General features: G+C 44.1%; 1 protein-coding gene across 1 annotated transcript in view; it reads left to right on the top strand.

The window, feature by feature from the left end:
* Nucleotides 1-3,747: 3,747 nt before the first annotated feature.
* LOC143026159 (uncharacterized) overlaps nucleotides 3,748-17,688 on the top strand; it is a 28,578-nt gene continuing 14,637 nt past the window's right edge. The window contains exons 1-3 of the mRNA XM_076186165.1: nucleotides 3,748-3,870; nucleotides 7,643-7,726; nucleotides 7,978-8,240. Coding sequence (XP_076042280.1) covers nucleotides 3,748-3,870; nucleotides 7,643-7,726; nucleotides 7,978-8,240 — 470 coding nt within the window. The remainder of the gene's footprint in view (nucleotides 3,871-7,642; nucleotides 7,727-7,977; nucleotides 8,241-17,688) is intronic.

Below are 17,688 nucleotides of genomic sequence, written 5' to 3'. Positions count from 1 at the left end.
CAGTGGCGATGCGAGGGAGGGGCAGACGGGCGGGTGTTGTATGGTCTCTTTCCTTCCAATCACAACTCTGAAAACAGAGAATTACGCGATTGGGAATTGTGTGTAAATGTCAGAAGTGTAAACTCGCTCACCAGCGTCAGCGAGAGGCCAGCGTTTGGTTGCGGGCCGGTCGGACAGAAAGGTGTCCCAAGTCTCTCCGTCAACCAGCCTGCGGTCAGATTGGGCGTACTGAGAGAGACGGTTTGGGCCTCTGCTTTGCTAGCGAGAAAGTGTGCATGTGCCTCTTTTCTTCCAAGCACTACTCTGAAAACAGAGATTTACGTGACTTGGGAAATGTGTGTGTGTATTTGTCTTGGTGTAAACCCGCCTGCCGACGTCAACGTAGAGGTCGGCCATGCCAGACCGGCAGTAGCTAGGAGATATATCTCCCAGCCACCACCGGCCGGCGATGATACTTGGAGCTTGTGGAGAGAGTTGGTTGAAGAGACGTCCGACCTCTAGGAGCGCTGAGTTGATTCTGTGTATATGTATGTATGTGTGTATGTATGTATGTATGTATAATTTTGGTTATATTCTTATTAACGTTATTACTATTATTATTACATTATTATTACTATTGTGAGAATAAACACCTTGTGAGATCGGGTGGGACTTGGTGGAGATAAAGGAGGACATTTCGGACAGTTTGTTGAAGTGGACTAAGGGGGACATTTCATACATTTATTTAATGCGGGTAATAGATGGATGATAGGAGGGGCGATGTTAAACATGCCTCTGTTCTGCTCAATGGTTTTGAAGCTTTGAATGGCGGCCGCTTCGAGGCATTTTCTCCTCACCCTGTCTGGTTCACTAAACAGAAGTTCTGCGTTATCCCAATCCATCAGGTGGTCGTTGGTGTTCCGGTGGATAACACAGGCATTGGTGGTGATGTTGTTCCGGGAATCGTAGCGATGCTCCCGGATCCGGGTCTTCAGGTCACGGGAGGTCCGAAATGTCCTCCTTTGTCTCCACCAAGTCCCACCCGTCCCCCTCCTCCCCCTCCACCTACCACCCACCCTCCCTGATAACCTCTCCCAGTTCCTTCCCTGTTGGCTTATATGTGCTCAGAGTGTGTGTCATGTCTGTACTTGAAAAAGCTGTAACAAGCGAAACGTAGTACCAATAAAGGTTTCGATCTCACAAGGTGTTTATTCTCACAATAGTAATAATAATGTAATAATAATAGTAATAACGTTAATAAGAATATAACCAAAATTATACATACATACATACATACACACATACATACATACACAAATACATACATACACACATACATACATACACACATACATACATACATACATATACCAAGGCTTTTTTTCCCTTACAAGGGAGGTAGCCAAAAAGGAAAAGGCATAAAATCATTCCCACCCATTCCATCCCTGAATACACTCCAAACCCCTCCACCCCTCTTATCTTAGCACCTCCTGGATGACGGGTCATCCCTGCACCTTGTCCACTGCCCTGGGTCAGAAGCAGTGTCGCAAGACACAGCACATCCACAGCAAGGCCGCTTCATTGCATAAAAGGAGAAGACGGGGAGAAATCCCTTCGGGCTGCGTCAAATTTTGCTCACACATACTATCTCACCCCCCATCCCCCCGCCCATTCCGCCTCATGCATCACAACATCATCCATATACAACCATTCTCCATTCACCCCTGCCTTCTGTCCTCTCCCGTCCTTCCTCAACAGACATTCCCCTCTTCCCCAAAGCCCCCTTCACCCCATCCATCCACCTCATCCTAGGACGTCCCCTCATGTTCACTCCCACCACATCTGCCTTCCATACCTCTTTTACTAGTCTTTCTTCACTCATTTTTTCCATGTGTCCAAACCATCCTAATATTCTTTCATCAACCCTATCTCCCAACTCCCTTTCCACCCCTGTTCTCCTCCTCACCTCCTCATTTCTCACTCTATCCAGCCTAGTAACCCCCATCATACTTCTCAGACACCTCATCTCAAACACATTCAAACTCCTTCTCTCTTCCTCTCTTATGTTCCAAGTTTCTGCCCCATACAGTGCTGTTGGCTCAATCACTCCTTCATACAGTTTCCTCTTAGCATCCATTCTCAAATGTCTATTCCTCATTACACTCTTCAATCCACCAAGGCATTTACTTGCTTCTCTCAATCTACATTCTACCTCCACCTTCACTCCACCTTTTCCTGCCACATTTGCACCCAAGTATCTAAAACTATCCACTTCCTCCAGTCGCTCTCCCTTAATGCTCACTTCCAGTCTACTGCCACTTTCACCCCTTGTACATCTCATCACCTTACTTTTACCCACATTTATCTTTAGCTTTCTTCTATCACATACTCTCCCTAACTCAGTCACCAACTTCCTCAATCCCTCCTCCGATCCTGCCACAAGCGCAGTGTCGTCCGCAAACTACAACTGGCTCACCTCCCACTTTTCTCCATTTTCTTTAACCATCTCCAATCCCTGACCCACTACCCTTGCATTTACTTCTCGCACTACCCCATCCATGTATAAGTTGAACAGCCAGGGCGACATAACGCATCCCTGACGAAGTCCCACCTTTACCTCGAACCACTCACTCTCTCCATTTCTAATCCTAACACAAGCTCTACTACTCTCATAAAAAATCTTGACAACTCCTAGAAGCTTTCCTCCTATCCCGTATATCTGCATAACCTCCCACAGTGCCTTTCTGTCTATCCTATCGTAAGCCTTTTCCAGATCCATAAAAGTCCAAAAAAAATCCTTCCCCTTTCCTATAGCTTTCTCACATATCTGTCTTAACACAAAGATCTGATCTACACAACCTCTACCTGTCCTGAATCCACACTGTTCTTCACCAATTACTCCCTCTGTTCCTCTCCTAATCCTTTCAATCAAGATCCTCCCATAAGCCTTCCCAACTACACTTAACAAGCTAATCCCTCTGAAACTACTACATTCACACTTGTCCCCTTTTCCCTTGTAAAGAGGAAAATAATGATAATAATAATAATAATAACAATAAATATAGAATAATAATAATGATGATAATAATCGCAAGAATATCAACAACAACAATAATAATAATGATGATAATAATAATAATAATAATAATAATAATAATAATAATAATAATAATAATAATGATAATAATAATAATAATAATAGCAATAACAATAATAGTAATAACAATAGTAATTATTATTATCATTATCATTATTATTGTAATAATTATTATTATCATTATCATTATTATTATCATTATTATTATTGTAATTATTATTACAACGATAATAATAATCATTGCAATTGTAATAATAATTACAATATTGAATATCCCAAACCGACGGCAAACTCTATTGCCCATTGTCAATAACATTTTCAATTACATTGAAAACAAACTTATATATATATATATATATATATATATATACATATATAATATATATATTTTTATATACATATATATATAATATATATTTTTATATTGTTTATTTTCATATATACATTTATATACATATATATCTATACATATATATATATATATATATAATATATATATATATATATATATATATGTGTGTGTGTGTGTGTGTGTGTGTGTGTGTGTGTGTGTGTGTGTATGTATGTATACACTTTATGAATGGAGTGTGATCGATTTTAAAGTCGAAGGAGAAACGAGTGACGTCACTGTGGCATAAAGCGGACATTTTAATTCTCCTAGTTGAGGCAGGATGCAAAGGGTAACAACGGAGAACTTTAATTGTCTTTTGAAGGAAGTTGAATATGGAACTAAAACTTTTGGCCATTTGGAGTCACTTCTTCAGATACTCATTGATTCTGTCCCCAAACTTAAGGTAACATGCTTCTAAACATCATGTAGGGCACAAGTTGAGAATTAGATTTTACATATTTAAAATTATATGAATTGGCGTTAACACAGGTATTCTGTATGATGTAGTAACATTCCATTGTAAGGTTCATATGAATTGGCATTAACATAGGCATTCAGTATGATGTAGTAACATATAACATTGTAAGATTTATGTCTCAGTAACGAATGTAATCACAGTTCGCGCAGGAACTTAGTTCACTTTTTCGTGAAAGAACGTATTGATAAAGATGGTGTATTAACGGCGTAGCACAAACCACTTCTCCCTTAGTTTACCTTCTCAATTATCCTTTTGAGTTTTGTTGTCACCCTTCTTCGTAAAAATATTGTAGGTAACTAGTCTTTTCAAGCACCAAAGTACTTGCAATATACGTCTTATGATTTTCTGACAGCATGTCGTTCAAACAAGACGCCTACCAAAACAAGCGGATCTGCCCCACGCTTATTATATCTTACACCTCTCCTTCCACTTCGCCATTGCTCTTCACAATGTGTAAACCCTTTCCTCACTTCCCCCACCCACCCTTCGATCCTGCCATAGCTGTAGGCGCAACCCCAGCCACGCACACTACAAACGATAATAATAATGATTATGCCATGCACTTGCTACTAGCGTAAGTAATGTCGACGGTTAGATTTTAGGTTTCCAACATTATTCTCTCCAGTTCTCTGTGCACCCTTATCTTTGCCTCCATCGCCTTCATTATTTTTCAAACTTTACACCCGTAGCTCATAGTTGGGATGATACGCTTATGAGGTTTTATTCACCCATTTTCCAACCTACGGTGATACATATCCTTATTTCTTATCAATATATTTATTTGAATTTTAACTTTAGAATTGAACATTGTTTTGTTTTACTCTTATTTATCTTCAAGCTCACTTTGAAGCTTTAACTTGTTCAGATCACTGAGCATCTTTTGAGTCTTCTAATTCTGAAATGAGAATATAATTGGCATTCACAAATCTACGTGATTAAGATATTCATAATTAATGTTCAAACCTTTATCTCCCCAGGTCAACTGCGAAGATCCCTTCAAGGTTAATAAGTATATAGATTGGATAAAATTGCACTGCTTTTACTTTATTTCTCTATGTAAGCGATTAACATTAACACCTTTTGCGCAAATTAATGTTTTGTAGAATCTTTATATACATTCGTTTCCACACAGTTTATGTATCGGGTTTTAATATTGCCGTTTGATATAAGAAAAAAATATTAATCTACAAAAGCTGTCGTTTTTCATTTAGCTGATTCATTGTCTGCAAATATGGTGTATCCGCTTCTAAAGCATGTCTGCTTCCTTGACTGTTTTTCATCGAAATTTTCTCTTAGAATCTCGGAAAACTATATGCATTTGATAAACTTATTGGTCTGGAAATGCTAAAGTATTTATTGGCTTCTTTATTGTGATATAAAAGTCACCACATCATTGCACCATAATTCAGGAATCCTTTCCTTGCGTACGTTTACTGACGGTATACACAATGAATTTTCCTGCCCTTCAGAAAATATGATGTATGTTATCTTCCCCAGTTGCTTTTCCTCTTTCCATGCACCTAAAGCTCCGTCCACACGGAGCATCACGCATCAGCGACTTGATGCAGTAGTCGTGTTGAAAACTTGACACTAGCGTCCGGACGGGCTGCATCACTGCCAATACCTTGCGCGAGCAACCAATCTCAATCATCATTTGGCTTTCACAGTAGGAGGAAGTCTGCCGACGCTCTACTCATTAAATCGTTAAACCACCACAGCTTTGGAGTGTATATTTTTTTCGTGCCAGCACCAGACTTCTTTGATGCATTGATGGCAGTCATTTCCCTGTGAAACTGTGTTTTCAGTGTATGAAGTTTTTTGGTAATGTCTTCATTCCGCACATTATATTTTGTTAAAGAATATAAGTCAGCTTTCGATGCTTGTACTTTTTATATTTCTCATCTTATATTCTATGCACTTGATATTCCAAATGACTGGGTACTGCTTTAGTAGCTTAATGAAATGTAATATAATAGTCTTCGTCCACTCGAACGGCTTTGCGGAAGTTGCTTGTGCCATTGTATGAAACTAGAAGAGCGAAGCAGAGGGCGTGCATCCTCTTCCTTCAACTGTCATTGACACACTCCGCAGTAGTGGTGGGCAGCTACCGGTAAAGTTGCCGGTTTTATCGGTAACAAGCTTACCAAAAATTCTGCTACCGTTAAAGCTCCGTTAACCGATAACTCGATAAGCTATACCATAACTTGTGGTGGGCAGCTACCGGGCAACAAACTTAATGATAGCTTACCGACAAAAATTCTGCTACCGGTAGAGCTTCGTTAACCGGTAAAGCTTCGTTAACCGATAACTCGATAAGCTATACCATAACACTCAGAGAGCGGTAAGCACGTCTCGGCTTGGTGGTACTGAGTGACGGTGGTGACAGGCCCAGTGCCCCGCTAATTTTACCGGTTAAACTTTTATCATTAAGCAAGTATGTACCGCTAAGATCTCGGTAAGTTTTTATCATTAAACCGTTTTTTTCACTCTTTTTAATTTCTCAATAGAATTAATGTTATTTCTGTGATCAGCATACGAAACTGTATTAATTGTGAAAGTTTCATAAAAAAAATTCCGCGTCGCCAAAGGAAGACCCATATATGTCTTCGTTTGGCGACACGCGGAATTTATTTATGAAACTTTCACAATTAATACAGTTTCGTATGCTGATCACAGAAATAACATTAATTGTGTTGAGAAATTAAAAAAGTGCCGAAAAAAACGGTTTTAATGGTAAAAAAATGACCGAGACCTTAGCGGTACATACTTGCTTAATGGTAAAAGTTTAACCGGTCAAATTAGCGGGGCACTGGGCCCGTCACTCAGTACCACCAAGCCGAGACGTGCTTACCGCTCTCTGAATGTTATGGTATAGCTTATCGAGTTATCGGTTAACGAAGCTTTAACGGTAGCAGAATGTTTGCCGGTAAGCTATCGTTAAGGTTGTTTGATAAAACCTGTAACTTTACCGGTAGCTGCCTACCACTACCACCTCCAAACATGAACCCATGCATGCAAATAGACGCGAACGAAAATGTATACACCACACCCACCCTCAGACACCCTCCATTCACTCACTCGCGCGGTAGATAGCATACTATAATAGCACCAATTAAAGTATGACCTTTTCCCTTTACAATGACATAACAGTAAAAACAATATGTAAAATAGAACCAGAGATATAGCTTATTAAAGGACAAAAACATTGATTTTTCGAACTCGACTCAAACTTGTGACGTCACTACTACCTCACGAGTCTTTTACCGGTAAACTGTCGGTAATTTCGGTAACTGTATTGTTGTTCAACAATAATTTCGATATTGAAATTAGCGATATTTGCCCAGCACTAGTAGGTACCCAGGGGCCTCGGTTTGGCGCTGGTTTATAGACAGTATGCTAGTGTTTGGGTTGCAACACCGTTGAAACATGAGTAGCCACTAGTCAGCAATGCAACAATTCGGCGCCATTGTTATGTTTATTAGAATAAACTACTTGTTCCTATGTATAACATTAATTATCACGCACACAGATATTTCAGATCGTAGATTTGAGGCTGAGAGGATATCCATGATAAACGTATATGTGGATATCATGTCTACTTATTGATGTCAGTGCACTGTCCATATAATTTATCAAGTTGATATTTCATTAGTATAATTTTTACTGAATATTGTAAAATCTTCTATCTTGTTCGTAGGAAGAAGAGAAAGAGCTAGAAACTAGAATTGCTAGTATTGAGGAGGAGATTAATTCTTCATTTTCGCTTCCACCCTCTGAGAAGGTAATGTATTTTCTCTTTTACGTATTATACTAGCTCGTATTCCTAATCATGTGATTTAAGTACAAATTTAAGACCACATTAATCATGTGATTTAAGTACACATGTAAGGCTACTTTAACCATATTCCTTAAATGTGGTTCTGATACAATGCATGTACATTATACATGTGTTTCAGTTGAAATTGAGAAATAGTGCCGAGTTTTGAAGAAGTTTATATTTTGTCATTGTTTTATATTTTCTTCACATTACAGCATCTGGATGGACAAGCTTGTACTCCAGATAAAGTCCAGCTGGAACTGAAAACCTGCATTAATTGTACTTCACATGAAGTGAAATACATCACACAACAGAGAGAGGCAATGGTGATGGAAATGAATATGCTTAAACTTAAAAGAAATGCTAAGCTAGAAGAATTGGCTAGTTTGCAAAGGGATGTAAAACAAAAAAGTGAAGACGTTAAGTTGATGGAATGTGCCACAAAGGAAGAGATTAGTATTTGCAAGGAAGTCGAAAGGTAACGAATGGTTAATTTTTATGAAAAAAGAAACAATTATTTGGTAAGTACCCTTAATGGCTCAGATTCGTTTATAGTTTTAGACTGGTTTATGTCATGTAGACTATCGAAAGTGAAACATCTGTTTCATCGTCAATTTGTTTGTATGACCTCATGACACTCTGTCCCAATTCAAGAGATATTTTCTGTCAGCTTCATCTACTACCTAACACGGCTCTTATGCCACCTCTGAGAGGGAAGCTAAGTGTAAATAAAGTGGACTTTTTATATCATTCATATGTCACAAATGCGAGGCAGCATATTTGCCAACTTTTCTACTAATGATCTATACGCCAACTGCACAAGCAACGACCAGAAACTGATTTTTATGGTGTAAACATACATATATATACCAAGGCTTTTTCCCCCTTACAAGGGAGGTAGCCAAAAAGGAAAAGGCATAAAATCATTTCCACCCATTCCATCCCTGAATACACTCCACACCCCTCCACCCTCCCTCTTATCTTAGCACCTCCCGGATGACGGGTCATCCCTGCACCTTGTCCACTGCCCTGTGTCAGAAGCAGTGTCGCAAGACACAGCACATCCACAGCAAGGCCGCTTCATTAAATCGGCGACCCCCCCTCTCCGTCCCCCCATGCATAAAAGGAGAAGACGGGGAGATATCACTTCGGGCTGCGTCAAATTTTACTCACACCTACTACCTCACCCCCCATCCCCCCGCCCATTCCACCTCATGCAATCACAACATCATCCATATACAACCATTCTCCATTCACCCCTGTCTTCTGTCCTCTCCCGTCCTTCCTCAGCAGACATTCCCCTCTTCCCCAAAGCCCCCTTCACCCCATCCATCCATCTCATCCTAGGACGTCCCCTCATGTTCACTCCCTCCAAATCTGCCTTCCATACCTCTTTTACCAGTCTTTCTTCACTCATTCTTTCCATGTGTCCAAACCATCCCAATACTCTTTCATCAACCCTATCTCCCGACTCCCTTTCCACCCCTGTTTTTCTCCTCACCTCCTCATTTTTCACTCCATCTAGCCTAGTAACCCCCATCATACTTCTCAGACACCTAATATCAAACACATTCAAACTCCTTCTCTCTTCTCTTATGTTCCATGTTTCTGCCCCATACAGTGCTGTTGGCACAACCACTCCTTCATACAATCTCCTCTTAGCATTCATTCCCAAATGTCTATTCCTTACTACACTTTTTAATCCACCAAGGCATTTTCTCGCTTCTCTCAATCTACATTCTACCTCAACCTCCACTCCACCTTTTCCTGCCACATTTGCATCCAAGTATCTAAAACTATCCACTTCCTCCAGTCTCTCTCCCTTAATGCTCACTTCCAGTCTGCTGCCACTTTCACCCCTTGTACATCTCATCACCTTACTTTTACCCACATTTATCTTTAGCTTTCTTCTTTCACACACTCTCCCAAACTCTGCCACCAACTTCCTCAATCCATCCTCCGATCCTGCCACAAGCGCAGTGTCGTCTGCAAACAACAACTGGCTCACCTCCCACTTTTCTCCATTTTCTTTAACTATCTCCAACCCCTGACCCACTACCCCTGCATTTACCTCTCGCACCACCCCATCCATTTATAAGTTGAACAGCCAGGGCGACATAACGCATCCTTGACGAAGTCCCACCTTTACCTCGAACCACTCACTCTCCATTTCTTGTCCTGACACAAGCTCTACTACTCTCATAAAAACTCTTGACAGCTCCTAGAAGCTTTCCTCCTATCCCGTATATTCGCAAGACCTCCCATAGTGCCTTTCTGTCTACCCTGTCGTAAGCCTTTTCCAGATCCATAAAAGCCCAAAACACATCCTTCCCCTTTCCTATAGCTTTCTCACTTATCTGTCTTACCACAAAAATCTGATCTACACAACCTCTGTCCGTCCTAAATCCACACTGTTCCTCACCAATTACTCCCTCTGTTCCTCTCCTAATCCTTTCAATCAAGATCCTCCCATAAGCCCTCCCAACTACATTTAACAAGCTAATCCCTCTGAAACTACTACATTCACATTTGTCCCCTTTTCCCTTGTAAAGAGGAACTATACAGGCACTCCTCCAGTCCTCCGGCACTCTACCCTCTCTCCAGCAAACATTAAATAACCTCACCAGCCAGTCCACCACCACTGTACCTCCTTTTTTTTTTTTTAGATAATCTGCATGGCATCCATCCAGACCAGGTGCCTTACCTGCTTTCATCATCTTAACAACTGCCTTCACTTTATCCTTCCTTATTTCTCCTCCATTTTCCTCACTCATCACTCTCATTTTCTTAGCGCTTCCCACTGCAACAATCTTTCCCTCCCTATCCTCCTTCACATTAAGCAACTCCCTAAAATACTCTGCCCATCTTCCCCTTACTGCCTTCTCTTCCATTATCAACTCTCCATCTGCACCTTTTACCTTTTCTTCTCTATTTGATTCGCCTCCTCTTCCTCTCTTAATTTCTTTCCAAGACATCTTTTTATTACTTTCAAAATTTTCTGTCATACTCTTACCCCATTTCACATCTGCTCTCCTCTTTGCCTCCTTTACCTTTTGCTTTACTTTTCTTTTCTTTTCTTTGTACCTCTCATATGACTCCCTCGTCCTATTTTGTAACCAATCTGTGAAAGCTCGCTTCTTCTCTTCTACAACCTTCTTTGTTTCCTCATCCCACCATTCACTACCTTTCCTTCTGTTTCCTCCTATCCTTGTTCCACACACCATATTTGCACACTTTTTGACTCCCTCCTTGAAACATCCCTATTCCTCCTCCACTCCTAGCTCTACTCTATCCTTCACTCCCTCCCACTCCTCTTTCATCTTCTTCTTGTACTCCTTCTCCTTTTCCTTTTCATTTAAAGAGCTCACTCTAAGCACCTCCCTACCTTTTGTCCTTTTCCTCTTTCTCCATCTATTCTCCACTCTCAACTTACCTTCCACCAAAAAATTATCTGATATTCCCCCACCCTCTCCCCTTAGAACATGTACATCTTAACTCTTCCTATTATACTCCTACCTACCACTACATAGTCCATTAACGCTCTATCTACCACCCTTCCCTCCACCACCCTCTCCCATGTGTACTTATGCTTGACTTTCTTCCGAAACACTGTATTTGCTATCATCAACTCTCTTTCTAGACACATCTCCACCATCAACTCTCCACTACGATTCTTTCCTGGAACTCCACATTTCCCAGCCACTCCGTCAATTGGTTCATTTCAAACCCTAGCATTAAGGTCTCCCAGTACTATTACATTGACATTTCTCCCTAATCCCTCTATGCACTCATTTAAATCTATCCAAGAAGCCTCCCTTTCTTCTACACTCTTCTCACTACCAGGCCCATATGCACATACAAAAACCCACATCTCCTTTCCCAGTTTCACCTTCATCCCCTGTAGTGTGGGAAAAAGAATACTGCCACCAAGTATTTCCGCTTAGATCGTAAGAAGCGAGAAAAAAGGGACGGGGATTGGGACCAGGCATCCTTCTCCCTGAAGCCCCACTGGGCACATTCCTAAAAAAGTAAAGGCATAAGAGGGTCTAGGAGTTTTCCGACCGGCACCCTAAGGTTTGGGTCTTTTAATGTGCGTGGATGTGGTACAGATGAGAGTAAAAGGGAAGAGATAGGCAGTATGTTTGTGAGAAGAAAGATGGATGTATTGGCTTTGAGTGAAACTAAGTTGAGAGGGAAAGGCGAGTGTAAGTTTGGGAGTGTAAGTGAGAGGTTATCAGGAGTGAAGAGAGGGAGAGAAGTTTTTTTTTATTTTTTTTTATTACGCATTAGCGTCATACAGTGGGGGGAGGTTTTTATAATGAATGTAGGAAGGCAACTGGGATGCACATGCTTACACACGTACACATACACTTATATACACATACAAATACATGAGTTGCAGGTAACATATACGACACTGGGTATTGTACATTCATTCAAAAGGGAATAAGACTGAGATGTCACACAGGGCATCAGGTATTATGAGAACCCACCAAAGCGGGGGTAACAGACAAGTATTTCATCTAATCTATTTTGTGATAGGAGATGACGACAGATTGCATCTAATGGTAGTCCCTGGGGTATTAGATGTTTTACAGTGGGGCACGCTAGGCAGTAGTGCTCGATGGTGTTGGCTAGTGGAGCGTGGCATAGGCGACATTCTGTGAATACAGGCTCGCCCTCCACCCCGGCGACCTGCCACGGTGGACGGTAGCCTAGCCGCAGTCGGGCTGAGACAACATTGTGGCGACGAACCATAAGTCCCTTGCGGCGGTACTTGTATTTGTGGCGGCATACGGATTCGTAGTGGGTGATGGTGACACTGAAGGGTCTCTCGGTGTCCCGTCGACGTTGCTCAGGCAGAAGTGCAGCGGAGCGGACCCTGTTGAGGTAACATAGCAGGGAGAGAGGTCGTCCATCACCACGACGGGGGAGTCGGCAGGCTTCTTTTGCTAGGCGGTCTACTTTGGTGTTATGGTGCAAACCTACATGAGATGGAATCCAAATAAATTTAATGCAGAGATTACGGATAGTTAGTAGGGATAGAAAGGAAAGGATTTGTTGTACAACAGAATGGTGAGTGGGATGAATAGCGGTGAGTGATTGCAGTGCAGGCTTAGAGTCACATATAATGACAGCATTAACTCCTCTTTGGCAAACGAGACTGATAGCATCTAAGATGGCGTATAGTTCACACAACGTGGAGCTGGAGTGATCTCTGAGTCGACGGCCGACCCAGCCCTCAGGAGGCGGCGGTAGGTCAGGTGAGTAGACTGCTCCTCCAGCTGCACCATCCGATTGTAGTGACCCGTCAGTGTAGAGGCGATGCGGAGCAGTGATGGAGGATGTTACCTGGGTAACATGTTCCAAGGCTAGCTGTAGTTGTAGAGGAGGTGGGTCACATTTTGCTGTAGGAGTGAAGCTAACCACAGGCGATGGTAGCGTCCACGGGGGAGGGCCTGGGGGTATGTCAGCTACTGGTACTTGTAAATCTAGGCTGCGAATGAAGGAGGAGATAGACTTTATAAGACGGCGACCGGAGGGCATGAGGCGGGGGACGGGCGGAGCGGGGCTGAGAGAAGCTCTGACCAGTGCTGTGAAGTGCGGTGAGAGGTGGGGAAAGTGTATACACTTAACTGTGAGGCAGGTGACATTAGAATAAATCCTCTCAACTAGGGATGGAAGCCGTAATTCCCGTTGCATGTTGACAATTCTGGTAGTCATTGGGCAACCGAGAATGATTCTCATGGCTTTATTCTGAAAAATCTCCAGTGGCTCTAAAGCATATCGAAGAAGTTGAATTAAGGCAGGGGAGAGGTAATCAACAACAGAGCGTATAAAAGTAATATAGACAGTTCTGGCCACGGGGATGGAGATACCGGAAGAGTTGTTGGTGAGCCACTGGAGAGGCCGGAGCCGACGTTGGAGACGATCTAGCAATTCACGAATTACGGGATGGGATTGACGCCGGGCAGAAAGAGTTTCCGAGATTCGTACTGGTGCACCAAGGTAGCAGTACTGGGAGCTTAGTGGGATGATGCAGTCTCCAATCATGAACTCTGACAGCGTGGCAGGAGGGCGGTAGGAGAAAATTCTGCTCTTCTGTGGGGAAGCAATAAGGGCACAGTTAGCAGAAGCCTGGGAGAGAGAAGTAAGAAAGAGTTGTAGGTGTGTTGGGGAGGTAGAGTGAATACATAGATCATCTGCATAGCATGTAATTGTGACCTCAGGAATAGTGGGCAAAGACGTGAGGAGACGATGCATAAGTATATTAAAGAGAAATGGACTTAGTACCCCTCCTTGAGGAGTGCCGAGATGAAAATCCCGTGAGGAGCTGTAGGCACCGCTAAAGAAGACACGGGAGGTCCGGTAACTGAGGTAGCCCTTAATCCATCGTAATAATTTACCCTTAATTCCAAAGTCAATTAATTGATCTAAAATAACGTCTCGGTTTGCTATATCAAATGCACTTTTTAGATCTATAAATGCCACAACACTGTCACGGGAGAGGCGAGAATACAAGTCGACGAGGCAGTGATGGGTGCTGCGTTGGGGTAGAAAGCCGAAGAGACGTGGAGAAAGGCGATCTTGTAGTTGGTACATCAGTCGGGTGAGCAAGATTCTTTCCATTACTTTGCAGAAGCAGGATGTAAGGGAGATGGGCCTGAAATTTGCTGTACCGGGCTTGGGTATGGGGATTATTGTACTCGTGGTCCAGGCATGTGGGATATATCCATCTCGTAGACACATATTGTAGAGGCGAAGGAGGGGGTTACCGGGTACACGGTGCAGTAAACGTAGCACGTAGGTAATGCCATCATCCCCAGGGGACGTGGCTTTACCTCTCAAGAGAGTACGTCGTAGTTCATCTTCAGTGATTGGTATATTTTCTTCATCATCCTCTTGCAGCAGAGCATGTACTAGGCGGAGTCCACGAGCAAAAGCACCGGAGGAGAGGGCATCCTGGACGGGGGTAGGTAGGTTGGCAGGGTTGGACTGGTTTGACCACGTGTCGATGAGCTGTTCGGCAAATACGGTGGGGGAATGATGACGGGCAGTAGCAGGAGTCTTCTTAATTACCCTGCGAATAAGGTGCCACATGGAGGCTACACTAGTTTGGTGATTAATTCTGTCCGTGAATCTCTTCCAGGAGTCAGTACTTACACATTCTAGGAGGGTTGTCAAATCGTCTCTGGATTGCTGGTAACGATGAAGTAGTTCAGGAGATGGGTTAGTTTGGAACATGAGTCCAACGCGCTCCGCTTCTTTCTGTGCGTCCTGAAGTCGGGTGTCTAGGTACCACGAGTGAGGAGGAGGGCGACGTTGGAGGTGGGGTCGTGATAAGTAAAGCCTGTAAAAGTCGTGGGTGGCGGAGACAAGGCTGGTGTATAACTGGTCGGGGGAGGAACAGTCTAAGGTAGGTAGTATGCAGGTCATGTATGAAATGTACGTCGGGCAGTATTTGGGGGGTATGGTGAGGCGTAGGCGTGTGATAGGGGGTGTAGGTATCGTAGGAAGAGAATAGTGGAAGAGAAGAGCAATATGGTCTGAGAATAATGCAGGTACTGAGGAGCACTGGATACGGGATGATACCAAGCCAGAGGTGAGGACGTGGTCCAGGGTGCCTCCCCGGGAGTGTGTGGCGCCACCTGTGTCCCAGCGGGTCAGATGATGTTGTCGGATGAAGGATAGTAGGTGAACACCAGGGCGGTTAGTGGTGCCAGGACGATCTCCCAATGCAGGATGTCGAGCATTGAACTCCCCTGCGTATATTATACCTTTTATCGTAGGTGGTGGAAGAGTAGTTGGACGAAGACGTGCGGGAGCAGAGTAGATATTGCAGAGCTGTAGGATTCCGCCCCCAATTTCTATCTCGAAGAGTTGGAATGTTACGTCAGGGTCTGTAGAGGAGCGCAGAAGACGGTGTATCAGTGTATTGTGTATGTATGTTAGAAGACCGTTTCGTATTGTATGAATATAGGGGATATATCCGGGAAGGGAGGGTGCCTGTGGTGCAGTGTTGGGCCGGTTTGGAAACGCCTCCTGGATAAAAATGACACAAGGGTGATGTGTCTGTACATATGCCTTCAATTGTGTGTACTTTTTGTGGTTGGTGATACCATTGATGTTCCATGAAAGGAGGTCTAGGTGAATGTTAGTTACGAACGTTGCGTTTGCTAGTAGGAGACCGGAGTGTGGAGGTGGATGGACGATTCGAGGAAGACTGGCTAGTACTGGGTTGTAACTTACAGAGTTTGTCGAGACGAGTTGCAATGGATTCCATTCTCTCGGCAAGCATGGAGATGGAGGAGACGAGGGTTTGTTGGGATTCCGCCAGTGTGGAGAGTCTGGTGGCAGTAGTAGTTTGGGCCGAGACAAGGCTGTCAATCCTGGTGTCAGTGGAGGCGAAGCGGTCCTCGAGTGCTGCACATCGCGCCTGAAGGGCTGCAACGGCCTTACGGAGGGCAGCGTCTTGCTGAGGGGGGGTGGGAGCAGAGAGGACAGTCCGGGCGGGAGGAGGTGGTGGGGCTGAGGTGGGGCCATTGGTCTGGGTCTTGCGCCGAGTACAGCCGTGCCAGACGTTGACACCTGGCTGTAGACATCGGGGGCACTTCCATTGTGATGGGTTCGGCTGTGGTGGAGGTTCAGAGGTGGAAGTAGTCGCAGATGGGGGCGGGGGCGCACTTCGGACGGGACATTCTCTGGATTCATGGGCGGCGGCACACCAGGCACACTTAGGGGAGGCGGAGCAGTACCTGGAAATGTGACCGATACCCCAACACCTGAAGCACCAGGTTCGGTCGTCACGGAGTCTTTGGACTTGACACGGGGGGAGGCGAGGGAGGAAGTCAAAGGTAATGGTGTCGGGGGATGTCTCGGGGAGGCTCCACACAATAACAATGCGGTTGATGGGGGTACCGTTCTGCATGAAGCGCCTGGCTGAGTGTACCCCTGGGAGCTGTAGGGCAAGCTTGTGATCCACGTCAACGGGATAGCGAGTGAGCAGGTATTGGGGGTACTTACGAGGTCTTTCGGGGAGTCTTGAGGGAGAAGAGGCAGTGACATAAATTCATTTGTAGTAACTCGGTCCAGGATGTCTGTGCGTTGTCTTGATATGTAGATGAATCGAGAGGTGAGTGCAGCCATCTTAACCTCGGCCGTATCCCGTTGCAGGTGGAAAGTCTTGGTGATAGTTGACAGCCAGCGGAGTTTAACTTCTGTGGATGGGTTCCCGCTAAAGGCCAACTTAATATACTTGTCTCGGGGAGCAAATGCTGGAAGGGCGGGTGAGGGTCGGGTGGGGGCAACGGGAGTAGCACTGTGATTAGGCAGGGTAGGGCGAATAGGAGCCTTATTACACTCACTTGAGGTTCCCTTGATCGTCTTGGCAGCAGGCGGTTGACATTCTCCTGCGGCGAAGGTAGAGGTGTCGTCGTCCCGCCGTTTGGTACTGGGGAGCGATGTAGACTGGTGGGTATCATGCTGGGTGGTTGTTGGAGGGTGATGGGGAGTGGAGGTAGGACGAGGCAGGTCGGGCCAGTGGTTAACACTAATGTCGTCATCAGTGTCGGATATCATTAAGTCCTGCTCTAAGCTGGACGCCGCTTCCGACCCCGAGTATTCCATCGAGGAAGGGAGGGCCTTGATAAGAAAGTAGGCTGATTTACTAGCGCGCAGTAGTTTTTAGCACTGTAACACAACTTGAGACAGCCGGTACGAGTCGTTAACGACGAGCACTGGATTCAAGTAGTTGACGGCGATAGTTTCGCACCTTCAGGTGTAGGTCCGTTCTCGACGAGAGCCAAGCACGGAATGATGGAGAGAAGGGGTGGCTATACTAGTAAGTGAAGAGACAGGTAAACGTGTAGTGGAGTGGAAGGAGGTTTCCTCAAGGATATTGTGGATGAAGGTGTAAACATGGCATG

This window comes from Oratosquilla oratoria, chromosome 6 (genome assembly GCF_046742065.1).
Source record: "Oratosquilla oratoria isolate Oo_2021 chromosome 6, ASM4674206v1, whole genome shotgun sequence".
In the NCBI taxonomy this organism is placed as follows: domain Eukaryota; kingdom Metazoa; phylum Arthropoda; class Malacostraca; order Stomatopoda; family Squillidae; genus Oratosquilla; species Oratosquilla oratoria.
The sequence above is the reverse complement of the archived record's forward strand: the minus strand, read 5'-3'. Positions and strand labels throughout refer to the sequence as shown.